At 37.9% G+C, this 14,923-nt stretch overlaps 1 protein-coding gene across 1 annotated transcript in view; it reads left to right on the top strand.

Annotated features, from left to right (window-relative positions):
• The window catches only part of fbln1 (fibulin 1), a 173,736-nt gene extending 159,156 nt beyond the window's left edge, over positions 1–14,580 (top strand). Inside the window, exon 17 of the mRNA XM_060839892.1 lies at positions 13,994–14,580. Coding sequence (XP_060695875.1) covers positions 13,994–14,133 — 140 coding nt within the window. The 3' untranslated portion in view covers positions 14,134–14,580. The remainder of the gene's footprint in view (positions 1–13,993) is intronic.
• The last annotated feature ends 343 nt before the right edge of the window (positions 14,581–14,923 follow it).

The following is a 14,923-nucleotide window of genomic DNA, read 5'->3' on the forward strand; positions in this document are numbered from 1 at the left end:
CTGGAAGAACAGCCAACTACATAGAAATCAGGCAAAATGATCTAATGGTGAAATGTTAGGACATGCAAGTAGGGCCCTCATTGCTGTCTAATGAGATCGTCAATTAGCTGATGAAACCTTAAAGGGAAGATTGGACTTTTTTTCCTTGACATAGAAAATCTCATTTTTCTATTCTTGTTTTTTTCAACTTTCTCACCGTTGCCTACAATGTTACACTGGGAAAATCCTGCCCACAGAAACTCCAGAAAATTGGGAGAAACCTCAACATTATTTAACTGTACACAATCCAACAGTCATAACAATATTGAAGAAAGGAGATGTGCACGTTTAATGACTTTGTGGTCTCAAACCCTTTTAAGTCAACTTCCCTTGTTGTTTTATCATTGTAGTGTAAATCATGATTCTTTTGACATCAACTATCACTCTGAACATTTGGATTATCTTCCTCTGCTTTGATTAATTTGAATCCCCCAAGGAATCATGCCAAGGTTATTAGCTGTTTTACAATCTGCCATAATGTTTTTGTGGACCTCCTTACTAATTGTGGCGTCTCTCCGGCTTCCATGTAGAACCAACTACACTTGTAATTCGTCAAAGACATTTATTGCTCACAGAGTCGGCAATTTTAATTATAAAAATAAAAGCTGTTGTTTTGTGTTATGTGTTTATTTGGTTGGTGCCTTTGTGGGCTGCTTTGAATTAATCAATGTTTTAAAAACATTTTCAAAAGTCCCTTCAGATCATCCCTATGCAACCACAACTAGACTCACAGCTAGAAATAAACTTGTCTCATCAGACAGCTGAAATGGGAGTAGGCAGCTCTCCAATCTCTGTACATTCCAGGGTGCAGCTCTGAATGATCTGTGCTTCTCATATCCATTGGAATGCATGCATATGTACACATCTTGCAAAAGCTTACTGAGTCTTCCATTACAGAAAATGTTCTTGTGTTACTCCAGTTAAAAACTATAACAATAAATTTAAGAATCTAAGAGCTCCATTGATTTATTTTTGAATTAGGACCTATTTAGTTCCTGTTCAATGTGACTATTTGATGATTGTAATTCAAATTTGCTCCAGTAAAGTATACTTAATCCTATTTACAGTAAACCCCTCTAATTAGAAAGATCTGAATTCAAACATGTGAAATTTATTTTGTACCAAATTTGTTTATTACTTTTTTTTGCTTCTTTATTGGTCACATATTTAAAGGTCAAAAAGATAACCTGTTTTATCCCTTGGCCAGTTTCTCTAGAGCCAGTATGCAAGAGTGCAAACTCAACTGTCACTGGGGTGTTGGAAATCAAATCTCACTAAATATTATAATTAGAATTAGGTTTAATGTCATGTCATGGAGTTACAAAAGTTAAGAATTTTAAAATGAGTACACAAAATCCTCAATTTGCCTGATGTTCAGACTGAGATTGATAGAGAGCATGGAGCAGATTTCCTTACTGAACAAGCCAGTGGCAGTGGGCGGCACAGTGGTAGTGGGTGGCACGGTGGCACAGTGGTTAGCACTGCTGCCTCACAGCGCCTGAGACCCGGGTTCAATTCCCGACTCAGGCGACTGACTGTGTGGAGTTTCCACATGTTAGGTAAGGGGTAAATGTATGGGTGGGTTGCACTTCGGCGGGTCGGTGTGGATTTGTTGGGCCGAAGGGCCTGTTTCCACACTGTAAGTAATCTAATCTAAGAATTACTATTTGTTATAAGTAATCAGATTGTCACCACAGGTAACCAATCATAAACCATCTGCACGTGACTCAACTAAATCTTTAATCTTTTCATGAATTCTCCTTTCCGTTGATGAATCAACTTCTTGTTGCCAAGAAAAGACCCATCTAAATCCAGCTCCAGTTCATCCACAACCATTTCAATTACTGTGTGATCAACAACTGCATAGATGATCCTTCACTTAAGTGTCAGGTTACTTGCTTTTCAAAACATGCAGCAAATCATTGCTTTTAAACAGTCCTCTCTCATTTCAGTTCACTACTTTAAAAGTTTGTTTCTATCTTCCTCATGGGTTGACGGCCCAATTTAACATTTTATTCAAAATTATTTGCATTCATACACATTGTCAGGCCACCTACAAATTTTTAAAAGGCTTAATTAATTTACCACATGGTTGAGAGAAGTGGAAGAAGGTGACTCATTACTATTTTTCCCTTTGCCTTCCAGCAACATGCACATTCCAGGAATGAATAAGATAATGCCTTCCTGTAAAACAGAAATGAAATTAGTAAACTGCAGTCGTCTCAATCCATAGCCTTCATTTGATCATAACTATGTCAATAGAAACCCATGCATGTAAGATTTTATCCTGTTATTTCTCCAGCATGGCATTTGTTCTTTAGACCCATGCGATCAAATATTTTATGTTGATTTTGTTGAAGCAACTTTGGAAAGTGTGCAATGTAAATTGAACTATTCAATCAGTTTAATGAATCAGGATGTCCATTATCTGAAGACATGCTCGCAATTCCTAATAGCTACTGAATTTAAGAGATTACAATTATTAAAATGCTGTAGGCATCCACATGAACCAACTGAGATACCCTGGGTGAATTCACTGGCACCAAATATTGGTATTACAGACACAAAATCACAGATTCCTACTATGCAGAAGGTCATTTGAAGCCACATCTTCTTCCCCATAATCCTACCCATTTATTTAAATATTCATCTAATGGATACATTGATTGAATTTGTCTCTACCACACTTTCAGACAATGCATTCCAGACCTCAACCACTTGCTGCATGTAAAAATTCTTCTCACATTGCATCTATTTCTTTAGCAAATCACTTTAAATCTGTGCTGTCTCATTCTTGATTTATTTGAGAGCAGGAACAGTTTCTCCCTGTTCACAGTCCAGACTTCTTCTTACGACTTTGAAAATATTTTAACATTTTACTCTCCAGGAAAAACAGTCCCAACTTTTCCAATCTTATCCTCCTGGTTGAAGTCCATCATCATTTGAACCATTCTTGTAAATCTTTTCAATGTTTTCTCCAATGAGAGTTCTGAACTCCTCAATACCCTGTGGACTGTGGAGGAGGGGAGCGACTGAGCTTGAAGGTGTCTGACATTCCCTGTCCAGCCTAACCCTGGGAGGCAATGACAGCCCTTCACAAAGATGCTGCCAGGTGGCAACTCCATCACAGCCAGGGGTGAGTGGCAGCCCTGGCTGACAGTCTGGGGCCTGTTTCTGTGGTTTCTTGCTGAAGATCTCAGACATCAGGGCAGGACAGGGTGAGGCTGTGACCTGGGAGAGACCTCTAGTCTAACAGAGGAAAAAACCAAAATGGTGCCAATTGAGTAAGGTAATGTACTGCTGTACATTATTATAACAAATCTTGCAAAGGTGAGCAAGAATTCCAGTACAAATAACTTAGTGATGTTAAAGTAAAACAACACTAAACAGGGCAAACCAAAATACAAACTCCCTGTACATGATAGTCTCTTCTGAGATATCAAGCTCAAATGAAAAATACAGATTACTGCCACTGAAACATTCTGGTACACACAAGACTACACAGACTCAGCACTTTAAACAGACTGGTTAGTTCCTTTAGGAGCAGTCCTTTATATGAGCAGCTCATAACTTGTCGTGACAGTTAATTCTTTCAGGTACTAATTGCTTTATACAACATCTCCCTCAATTTTCATTCTGGTTAATATATTATTTATACAAATGTCTCAAATAACTGTTTTCACTGCAGCCTCAGAGGTTTAGGAGTGACCTTACAGAAGTTTATAAAATCATAGATAAGGTGAATAGCAAAGGATTTTTCCCTCAGGTGGGGCAGCTCAAAATAGGGTGTATATTTTTAAAGTGAGAGGAGAAAGATTTAAAAAGGACATGAGGGGCAACGTTTTTACACAGAGAGTGAAATAAACTTCCAGAGGAAGTGGTGGATGCAGGTACAATTACAATGTTAAAGACATTTGGGTAAATACATGAATAGGAAATGTTTGAAGGGATATGGTCCAATGCAGGCAGGTGGAACTGGTTTAGTTTGTAAACATGGTTGGCATGGACAAGTTGGGTTGAAGGGTCTGTTTCCATGCTGCATGACTATATGACTCTAAGAAAAGGAGGTTTATCACTCCACCCATCTCTCCCCAAGTCTCTGACTTTAAAAAAAGGCTGATAATTTGGTTAGAGCAAAAGTGTGCTGCTTGAGAATGAAATATTCAGATGCAGTTCACTGATGTGTGGGAATTTGGTTACCCAGAGGATGTTTTCTGACATTGACATCACTGTTGGGTATTTTATTGCCTTCAAGATTCTTTAGTTTTCAAATTGTGTCAGAGAATCTAGCTGTGTTTCTGAAGTAAGTGATTTCCATTCAACATTGTCGTGAAGTGCACTTGCATGTGATCCTTTCATTCTCATTTGTATTTTGTGGAAAACATTATTGTTTCATCAGATTCAAACACAGACAGCAAAGTTGAATGTCTTTTTTACGTCTTCTTAGCATCTGTATGGCTTGGTTAAATATCTACTACTGACTCCTGGTGATTATGGTATCAAGGATATCAGATGATCAGATAGATAATTTGCAAATTCTATTTATCCTTCTCCTTTTATAATGGGACTGCTTTACTGAAATGTCATTCAGTCCATTGGAACTTGCAGATCTCAATGAACTTCTAAAATTACAAAAAAATCCTTACATAAAAGCATCGCCATTTTTAAACACTGTGGTTTTCTTCAAGTAATTAGCAATGTATTGTTCTTTTGCCAATATTCTGTTCTCCTTTGCTGAAGGGATTTATTGTTAGTTGGATACTTTTCCATTTACACAAATGGCTATTCCACATATTTGAACCAAAACTGGTGAGTGTTGACAAATCACTCAACACTGTATAGCATCACAGCCAAGCCAAATTTTGCCCTCTTGACATGTACACTTTAATGTTGTGAGATAAATGGTAGAAGCAGGACTACTGGATGATTCAGCCCCCACACCCCGCCAACATCCCCAAATGCCCCTAACTCAGAGACATTGAGAATAGTTGTAATAGTTGGTAAGTTATTATGGTAGATACTGAAACGGCAGAATAGCTGAATGAATTTACAGAGGATAGTGAATTTACACAGGATACATTTCATGGTAGAAACACAACAGTATATCAATGCATTAATGAGAAACTCTTCTTAAGTAGATGAGAGTGTCTGGAATGAACATGTGGGGAGGCGAATAATCTAGCAGTATTATCTCTGGACTGTTAATCCAGAGACCCTAGTAATGTTCTGGAGACCCGGGTTTGAATCCCACCATGACAGATGGTGGATTTTGATTTCAATAAAAATCTGGAATTAAGAGTCTAATGATGACCATGAATCCATTAGATGTCAGAAAAACCATCGCGTTCACTAATGTTCGGTATGGAAGGAAACTGCCACCCTTACCTGGTTTGGCCTACATGTGACTCTAGACCCACAGCAATGTGGCTGACTCTTAACTGCACTCTGGGCAATGAGGGATGTGCAATAAATACTGACCTAGCCAGTGAGGCCCTCATGCTGTGAATGAATTTAAAAAATTGTAAAGGGTGCAGTGATTTATTTGAGAGCAATGAAAAATATAAATGATTGGGAAGAAAATTTAGTGCAGTTGCGACAGACTTGGAAAAGTTATAATGGAAAGCCACTTAAAAAATTAGTTGACAAAATGGCATAAAATGGTATATGGCATAAAATGTAGAGCTGATATTAAGAATAAAAGATGGCTGAAAGGCAAGTTATGAAGGATGTTAGTGCGGTACCCCAGAAAGTAATATTGGGACTGCTGTTATTCTTTTCATAGCTAAATTATTTGGACTTACAGATAGGTACGTGAACATCCAAACTTGTGATAATAAAGAAACCAAACTGTCAAGAGTTCAGTGACTGAAAAGTAAGTAGAGATGATGCTAAATATAGAAAAATATGAGATTATAAAGAAGAGAATGACTTCGACCCAACATCCAGATTTATACTGTCAAATGACTGGCAACATTTACATCTCATTGTTGTTAGGTAAGGGCTAGGAACCAGAAAAATCATAATGTTGGCCATCAACAGCAAGATACACAGCCATCAATAAATTGGGAGTTATCTTGGATTGCTATTTTCAAGAACAAGATAAAGGCTTGGTGCTCTGTGATGAGTGATTCACATCCTATTCTTCAGGCTTCTCCATTGTCTTAAAAGCTCAAATCAAAAGTGTAAAGGCTCCTGCCATAACATCATTCAGGAAACTCAACATGACCCAGGACAGAGCAGCTTATTTCATAGTTGCCCAGATATCAGTATATATCTCGTCCCACACTGGCATACAATGTCAGCAATCCTAAGAAGTCGGTGGTTGTCTTTCTCCTTAAACTGTTGCATTGTTAGGCAACGCCAACCTACTCTACCTAAAGTTATCATGATAGCATCCTAATTACAACAATGCAGCAGTTAAAGGAGAAAGACGACCACCGACTTCTTAGAATAGCTTTTATCAATACATTCTGAGATGAAGTTTCTCTTTTGTTGACAAAGATTGCTGATTGTCCTTCTTTATTTTGTTATAATTGTGAAGTTTAGCTTTATTATGTTTTGGATTGTGCCTTTAAACTTTAGCTTACAATTGTTATGGGACCATGAGACAACATTTTTTACTTGTACTTTATCTTTATTGAACTTTTTGTAAAATTAATGCCTTTAATAAGTGTTCATTGTTGAGGTCACACAACAACAGAAAGTCAGAAGAACATCAGTATACGATTGCATTTCTATCTCAAACATCTCCCTTTTGATACAGAAAAAAAATCACAAAAGAGAGCATTATCATTTACATCGCAAGTTATTCAAATCACCCACTATGCACAAAACAGTTATCTTAGTTTATTATTCTTGTCAGTCTTCATACATGCATTGAACATATGGTCTTTAAATTATGCCAGCCTCATATTATACATGAGCATATTGTCATGGGCTGTTCACTTGGGAAATGTTTCTTCTTGAGAAATGTCATTTCTATTTTACCTGTTGCTATCACAGTAGCTGCCATTTTCATTGTTAGGGTATGGTAGACCTCTGGGTTTGATGGTTGATCTGTGGTCAATGCAGTTGGTGAGTTTACATCTTCCTAATTGGGCAATTGAGGAACAACTTCTCCTGGTGTGCATATGTATCTGCATCTCTCCTTTGAACTCTCTAAGATAATTACTGTGTTTCCTACATACAATATTGTGTCATCTTGGGCTGCCAATTCACCTCCATGTTGCTAATATTGTTTTGTGACAGTAGAAGTATCCCTAAGCTTTTAGGCCATCCTTGCATTATCATTTCTTGCAAAAATTGGAGCACAGCATTTTGTCGGATAGTCTGCTTAATTTGAGCAAGGGGCTTGTCTGGCAGATTCAATGTGTCTGCTGGGTTGTTGACATCCAGAGCACTTTAAACTGCTCCTTCATTTGGGATGTAAGGATTTCACACTCTACCATAATGTCCTCTACTGTATTCAAACGAAGTGTTGTACTCAACAGCATGTCAGCAATGTATATCAGTTTTTCCCCTGTTTATATGCCACATTCAAACAATGTCTCTAATAACAGAGTCAACTATTTGTTACACAACCATTTGTAGCTCCTCAACTGGAAGCAGATTGTAGAAAGCTGATGATTTTATTCATCTTCACTTGCCACTTACCAGCAAGGGTAGTAAAGATTTTTGCTTTTCAATTTGTGGAAACATTTATTTGATAGTTGACATGGGGTAGGGAGCCGTCTTCAAGCTTTATTTAGTTCCTTTGAGTTGATGTATACTCTCAGTTTTCCAAATTGTTTCACTGCTATCATCTTGCTAGTTCATTCTGTAGGTGTTGTCACTTTCTTGATTACTCGCTTTTTATCCATCTCTATCTTTTCTTTAAGATTAGTTTTGTGAGCAACTGGAAATCTCCTTGGTAGGTGCTAAATTGATCTTGCATTCTCATCTCCTTGAAGACATCCTCGACTTTGAAAGATGTCATTGTACTGCTTTAGGATCAATTCTATAGTCAATATTCTGGTAGGCTACTACACATTGAAAATCTCTTTTTTTGCATGTTGAGGGTTAACTGTCCAAGTTTTAAATTTGCTCCAGCTGAGATGAGTAGCTTTTGCTTGCAGTCTTGGATCTGGAACTCCAGATCTTCATTCTTTTCATTGTGCTTTCAGACTAAATGTCCCATTGCTACAGGTCTGGTGCTATCATGTGGCTTCAGCATTTCTTTCAAGGATTTCATTTTAGATCATCATTTTGAACAATTTTGCACCGACCTGTGAATTCCAGTGTTGATTTTATTTTGACCTGATATCTTCTTTCTGCAGCCATTACTCAAATACTCACATGTATCACCTACAAAGCTAAAGGAACATAACTGTTATGTGGTGCAGAGTGATTTATAACACACACGTTGAGTCAGTTGGGCCAGCAGGTGATAGGTGGTGGAAAATGATTTGTCAGAATCTTCAGCTAAAATCTCTTCAGTGGTCATCTATATCTATTTTCAGATGATGAACATCCTGATCTATGTTGGTTACCCACTCCCATATTGTAAGATCCTGTTTTGGATGTATTGCTCCCAGCACAGCCAATCCATTTTCAATCATTTACACTCCTTGTTAGCACACTACTCACCATTTATCTCTTTCTCAGCTAACCTTTAGTGATTCCTTTCTTTTCCTGTCCTTTCTTTCTTCTCTCTCTTTGCATGTATTCTATTCACTCCTTCCCTAATCCCAGCCCTGTCATCAGCATAAATACCACCATTTCCTAACTCTTTCAGTTCTGACAAGGTCACCGGAATCAAATATAAGTTTGTTCCTGTTGCTATAATGCTACCACACCTGCTGAGTTTCTTCAGCACATTCTGCTTTTGCCATCTGTATATAATTGTTGTGCTTCTTTTTCTGGCCAAACACTTGTGTGCAAATGATTTGACTTCTTGCAGTAAGAACACACTGGATATGCCTTCCTAATACTGGACATGCCTTACATTCTTCATGTAGTGTCCTCCACAGTATTTGTATCCTGCCCCTATGTGTAATTTTTCTTCATTTTTGGCCTGAAATGTATCTCAGCATAATGCAAGACCTGAACATTCCTTAGTCACTGATTTACTCTGCATCAATACCTCTGCATATGTCTGTAACTTTCAAAATATGCATGCTTACTGCAGGATCTCTTATGCCTAATATAATCCTGTCTTTAATGTGATCATTCTTTAGTTGCACGAATAAACAGATTCCTTAAACGGTGTTAATGCAATTATATATTAAATAATTTCACCTTGAGCTCTCATACTGAACACATAACATTTATAAGTTATGTTGGTTTGGGTTTAAAGCATGTTTTCATATATTTCAAAACTTCTGCAGTCTGTTCCTTCTGTTCTTTGGAAAGAGTTAAGATGTAATACTCCTTGAAACACCCTCTTCACAACAGTGATAAAGTGCAGCTACTCTTAACTTGCTTGTTAATCAAATCTAACACAATTTCTTATTTTACCAATGTAAGTGGAAAACCTGCTGGTTCTGTTTCATTCAACCTTTCATTTTGACCAATGCTGGGGAAACGGACTGTTTGTTGTCTTTATACCTTACTGTGTGCTTTCATCTGTGTTCCTTTCGTGTGGTTTCTTGTGGCTGTCTGCAATTTACAGCACTTCTGTACATTTGTGTGTTCCTGTTTTACTAGTGTTTCTTTAAAGCTCTTCAACATTCAGTCACAACTCCACTATAACACCATGTTATGTGTTCACAGGACAACAATGTGGCTTGTATTCTATCTTTATTGAACGATCTATAAAATGGATGTTTCCAATGTATATCTTGAGACAGAGATTATATGACAACAACAAGCCAGGAGGCAGATTACGACAGTATTACTACAGTATTGCATTTCTATCCCAAACAGGGATCACATGGCTATTCAGAATTCTACCTGGCAACAAGTCCGGCTCAGTCAAGGGTCTGACTGAGCAAAGTGCAAAGTTCTTATACTTGGGAGTAAAGGCTAAGGTCACCGGTGTGATCAGTCAATAGACTTGATGGTTCCAACTTTTTGGGATAAAGAGAGAGAGGTAGAGAGCAGCAGTTCTTATGGTTAGCAGAAAGAAGAGATTGATGGTACTTTGTGAGCTACTGAAGCCAGGTATAAGAGGGAGGTATTCTTGAGTCAAACAAGTGCGTACTGCAGCCAGCTAGGAAATCCAGGAGATTTTCCTTGGCATTGCAGCAAGTGGGAAGAGCATTGGGTTTGGCATGGTTGGAAGTGGGAAAAGGAGTGAGTTTTGCTGTTGGTCCTGGATTTATGAATCTTTGGAAAATTTGAGGCTCCTTGGAAATGGTTGCTTGAAATAACTCCACATCGAATGGGAAAACATAAACTCATTGGAAGCTAGGAGTGTCTGTGGACTATCAGAACTTTAATTCTGAGGAAAGTACAATGTGTGATAAATCTCTCTCTCTATATTTTAAGTTATGAGTTGGTTATTAGAAATATTTACTTAATATTGTTTTTAGTTCTGGATATAGGTTTGTTCGCTGAGCTGTAAGGTTTGTTTCCAGACGTTTCATCACCCAACTAGGTAACATCTTCACTGGGCCTCCAGGGGAAGCACAGTTGATGATTCCTGCTTTCTATTTATATGTTTGGGTTTCTTTGGGTCGGTGATGTCATTTCCTGTGGTGATGTCATTTCCTGCCGTGATATTATTTCCTGTTCTTTTTCTCAGGGGATGGCAGATGAGTCTAACTTGATGTGTTTGTTGATAGAGTTCCAATTGGAATGCCATGCTTCTAGGAATTCTCATGCATGTCTCTGTTTGGCTAGGATGTATGTGTCCTCCCAGTCGATGTGCTTTCCTTCCTTATCTGTATGTAAGGATACTAGTGAGAGAGGGTCATGTTGTTTTGTGGCTAGTTCATCACTAGTATCATCACTCTCATCACTCTCACTAGTATTCTTACATACAGATAAGGAAGGACACCACTTCGAGTGGAATAACACATGCTTCCTAGGAGAAGCCAAACAGAGACACGCACAAGAACTCCTAGAAGAATGGCATTCCAACCGGAACACTATCAACAAACACCATCTACCACCCCCTGAGAAAAAGAACAGGAAATGATATCACCACCAGAAATGACATCACTGATCCAAAGAAACCCAAACATATAAGTAGAAAGCACAAATCATCAACAGTGCTTTGCCTGGAGGCCTATTGATGATGTTACCTAGTAGGGTGACAAAATGTCTGGAACTGAACCTTCCAGCTCAGCGAGCAAACCTACATCCAGAACCTCAACTTGATCTACAAATCTTCTCAAACCTCATTATTGTTTTTAGTCATTTGGTACAGTAAAAAATCATCAAATGTGAATTCATGTGTCATCCATTTCATCTATTAACTGAAAGTTCATATTTCATCTCAACAGAGATTTTCTCTTGACTGTCATAACTGGTAGTTTTCAATCATGCAATTAAAAACTCAGCCAGTCAAACATCAACAAATTTGCACCTAAGAAAGAGTGAGGATCACTCGCTGTCATCCATCTCAACTGGCAACAGCACTAACCCTATGTGCCCTCAGCGCTGTCTACTCACTTGCTCAACAAATCTCACCACCTGCACTAAAAGTAAACACTGTGCCACCTAATTTAACTTCCCTTATTTTCTAGCTCTATTTCATTCCAGGAGAAAAGCAGCCTCCGGTAGGACAAAAAGAGTCAAGACAACAGTGGAGTCGCAGTTAGATAGGAGAGTGAGGAAGGCATTTGGTATGCTTTTATTTATTGGTCAGAGCATTGAGTATAAGAGTTGGGAGGTCATGTTGTGACTGGACAGGGCATTGGTTAGTCCACCTTTGGAATATTGCTTGCAACTCTGGAGTCCCTTCTATACGAAGAATGTTCTGAAATGTAAGCGGGTTCAGAAAAGATTTACAAAAGGCTTTGCCAGGATTGGAGAGTTTGAGCTATAAGGAGAGGCTGAATTGGCTGGGACTGTTTTCTTTGGAGCATTGAAGGGTGAGGGGTGACCTTATAGAGGTTTATAAAATCATGAGGGGCATGGATAGGCAAATTGACATGGTCTTTTAGTCTGGGGTGGAGGAGTCCAGAACTAGAGGGCATAGGCTCAAGGTGAGAGGGGAAAGATTTAGAAGGGACCCAAGAGGTAACATATTCATGCAGAGAGATTTTCATCCATGTATGGAAGGAGCTGCCAGAGGAGGTGGTGGAGGCTGGTACAATTACAACATTTAAAAGGCATTGGGAAGGGTATATGAACAGAAAGGGTTTAGAGGGATATGGGCCAAGTGCTGGGACTAGATCAATTTAGGATATCTCATTGGCATGGATGAGTCGAATCAAAGGGTTTGTTTCTGTGTTGTACATCTCTATGACTCTGTTAGGCTGTTCAACATACAGTTGCTGATTAGTTCTGGTTGAGAGCATAAAATATATAATCACTAGATACCTGCTCTGATGTCCATATCAAGAATTCTCAACATTTAGCTTGTTTGCTGTGTTGGTAGGATAGGAAACTGAATATAATGAGCTGAGTTATGCCAATAATAAGGTGTATAATAAGGTCTTTAACAAACAAGCAGTAATTCCCTTTAATTGGCTATTGCTGCCGATTCATTCCATTAGGTCAGCAGTTCTTCCAGTAACCATACATAGTTGGAGGGCCTGGCAATAGTAATTTAATTGATTGCTAATCTGAATACAAGGCCCTGGCACCACCAAAGCTGAGCTATTTCACATTTTTGCTAGGAACGAGATGCCTGATGCTTCCCAAAAAAAATCGCTGCCTCTGATTCTGGAATTGCTGTTCTGAAGAGATCAACTTAGAGCCCACTTCCACACTCTTGCCAAATTCTCAGTCTTTGGTTCTATAATTAAAATAACTTCCATAATTTCTTTACACTTGTTATGTGTGTGACTCCAAAATATGAATTTGGTGTTTATTTTGCTTTATGGACACATCTTTTTTATGTAAGTATATATAATACATAAATAATATGTCTATATACATACATAATGTTGAAACATTTGGAAACATTTCCTGTCAAATGTTTTCATTGTAAATTTCTAGGTCCAACATTTATAATGGAAATTTCCAGTGTACATTTCTATCAGGATTGGGAAATTTGGGTAGTCTCAGAATATAGCAATACTCTATACAAAGTTTGATCATGGGTTCACTGGAATTGGTATAAGAAGTGGGAAGATAGGTGATGCAAAGCAATAGCCATGGTTCTGATAGCATCAAGGGAGAACATTTGTTGTGTGTTATGCTGCAGAATGGAAGCAAGCCTTACCATCTGGCAGCACTGGGCAAGTCTGTGATTCTAAAACCACTGAAGTCATTAAACAGTCCAGTCCAGCACGCTGAGACTGTGTTGCCGGATTACATCACTGAGGAAAGGATCTTAAATTTGGACAGCACCAAGAAAGTCTTGAATGTGTCAATGCTGTAGAATCAAAATCACCAACTGGCTGGTCCGAGACACAAATACCTAACTAAACTCAGCATTTACCCTGTCATCACTAAGTTGAAATTGCACTTAAATTACAAAAGCAAACATTATGTTCATATGAAACTCTTGTCCACCAACTAAAGAAAATTAATATAAGAATTAACAGGAAAGTGATGTTGAAATAAGCTCAGTGAATTGCTGCAGTGCATTATGCAGATATGATATGTTTGAGTCACTGTCAAATGGCAAAGGGTGTCGAACTAACAATCTTGTCAGTGCTCAATGATGTTAAACCTTGTTCACATTTTAATTGTACTGGTCCAGGTGAGTGATGAGTATCCCATCAGACATTTAAACTGAATCTTGTAGATTGTAAAGATGTACTAAGGGTAGCTTCCAATTTGGCTCATGATAAAAATTACAAGTTGGTAATATGGAGTGTCTGCTTTGCATTCACATTCCCTTTAATTTCCCCTCTAGGTGTTGTTCGATTAGTGAAACCAATTATTGGACCATTCACTTCCACCTTAAAGCTGGAAATGGACTACTATTTGACAGGGCAACTGTCTCATCGCAACATTGTGTACGTTACCATCTACATCTCGGAATACTGGTTCTAGAGGCATTCTTCATACAAAGTTAACCTACACAATTGGCCACAGATGTAAACCACTGAATAATACAGGAAAAATTCTTCTGTACTTCACTTCTACTCCTTAAACATCCGCATCAGTATGATTAGAATGCATTAAGCAGAGTTGCATATTTATCAAAGATCTATGTTTCCTTTCAAGTTTATATTTAGAATAAAATGTTGTTTTTAAATTTACTACATTACATTCAATATTTTTCAAATAAAGTTGTACCTAGAAAAATTACATTTCAGTGTGGAGTAAGCCAGAGAGATTATCAAAGTTGGACAGTCTTGAAACCTGAAGTGCATATAAGTGAACAATCGCACATCAATTTCCTCATAAATAACCACATTATAACATTTTTGTGATGCATGAACTATTTCAACACAAATTGCACTTGAATGATTGTCAAATAAAACACTGGTTGCTGCAGACTGTCTCCTTTTAATAGTTTACACTGCTCTGAATTTGTTCAAGCTATTCCACAGCAGTTCAACAAAATTACTTGTGTTAAGATAGACTGATGAGCAATATTCATTGTCTCTACAAGCTCCAAATACTTTAGAAAAAACTTGCAGCGTTCTTAATGTGTCAATAGTTATCAAACACATGGGTTTGGAATTTCCTGTGGGGATATAATCAGTAAGTTACACCCAAAAATTATGCACATTCGAGCACCTATTTTCCCAATGGCTAATTCGACCCAAATTTGCAGCCAATCTCAATAATAAATATAGGTACTTAAACGAGGGCATAAACTAAAATAAATAGATTC

This window comes from Hemiscyllium ocellatum, chromosome 19 (assembly GCF_020745735.1).
Source record: "Hemiscyllium ocellatum isolate sHemOce1 chromosome 19, sHemOce1.pat.X.cur, whole genome shotgun sequence".
In the NCBI taxonomy this organism is placed as follows: domain Eukaryota; kingdom Metazoa; phylum Chordata; class Chondrichthyes; order Orectolobiformes; family Hemiscylliidae; genus Hemiscyllium; species Hemiscyllium ocellatum.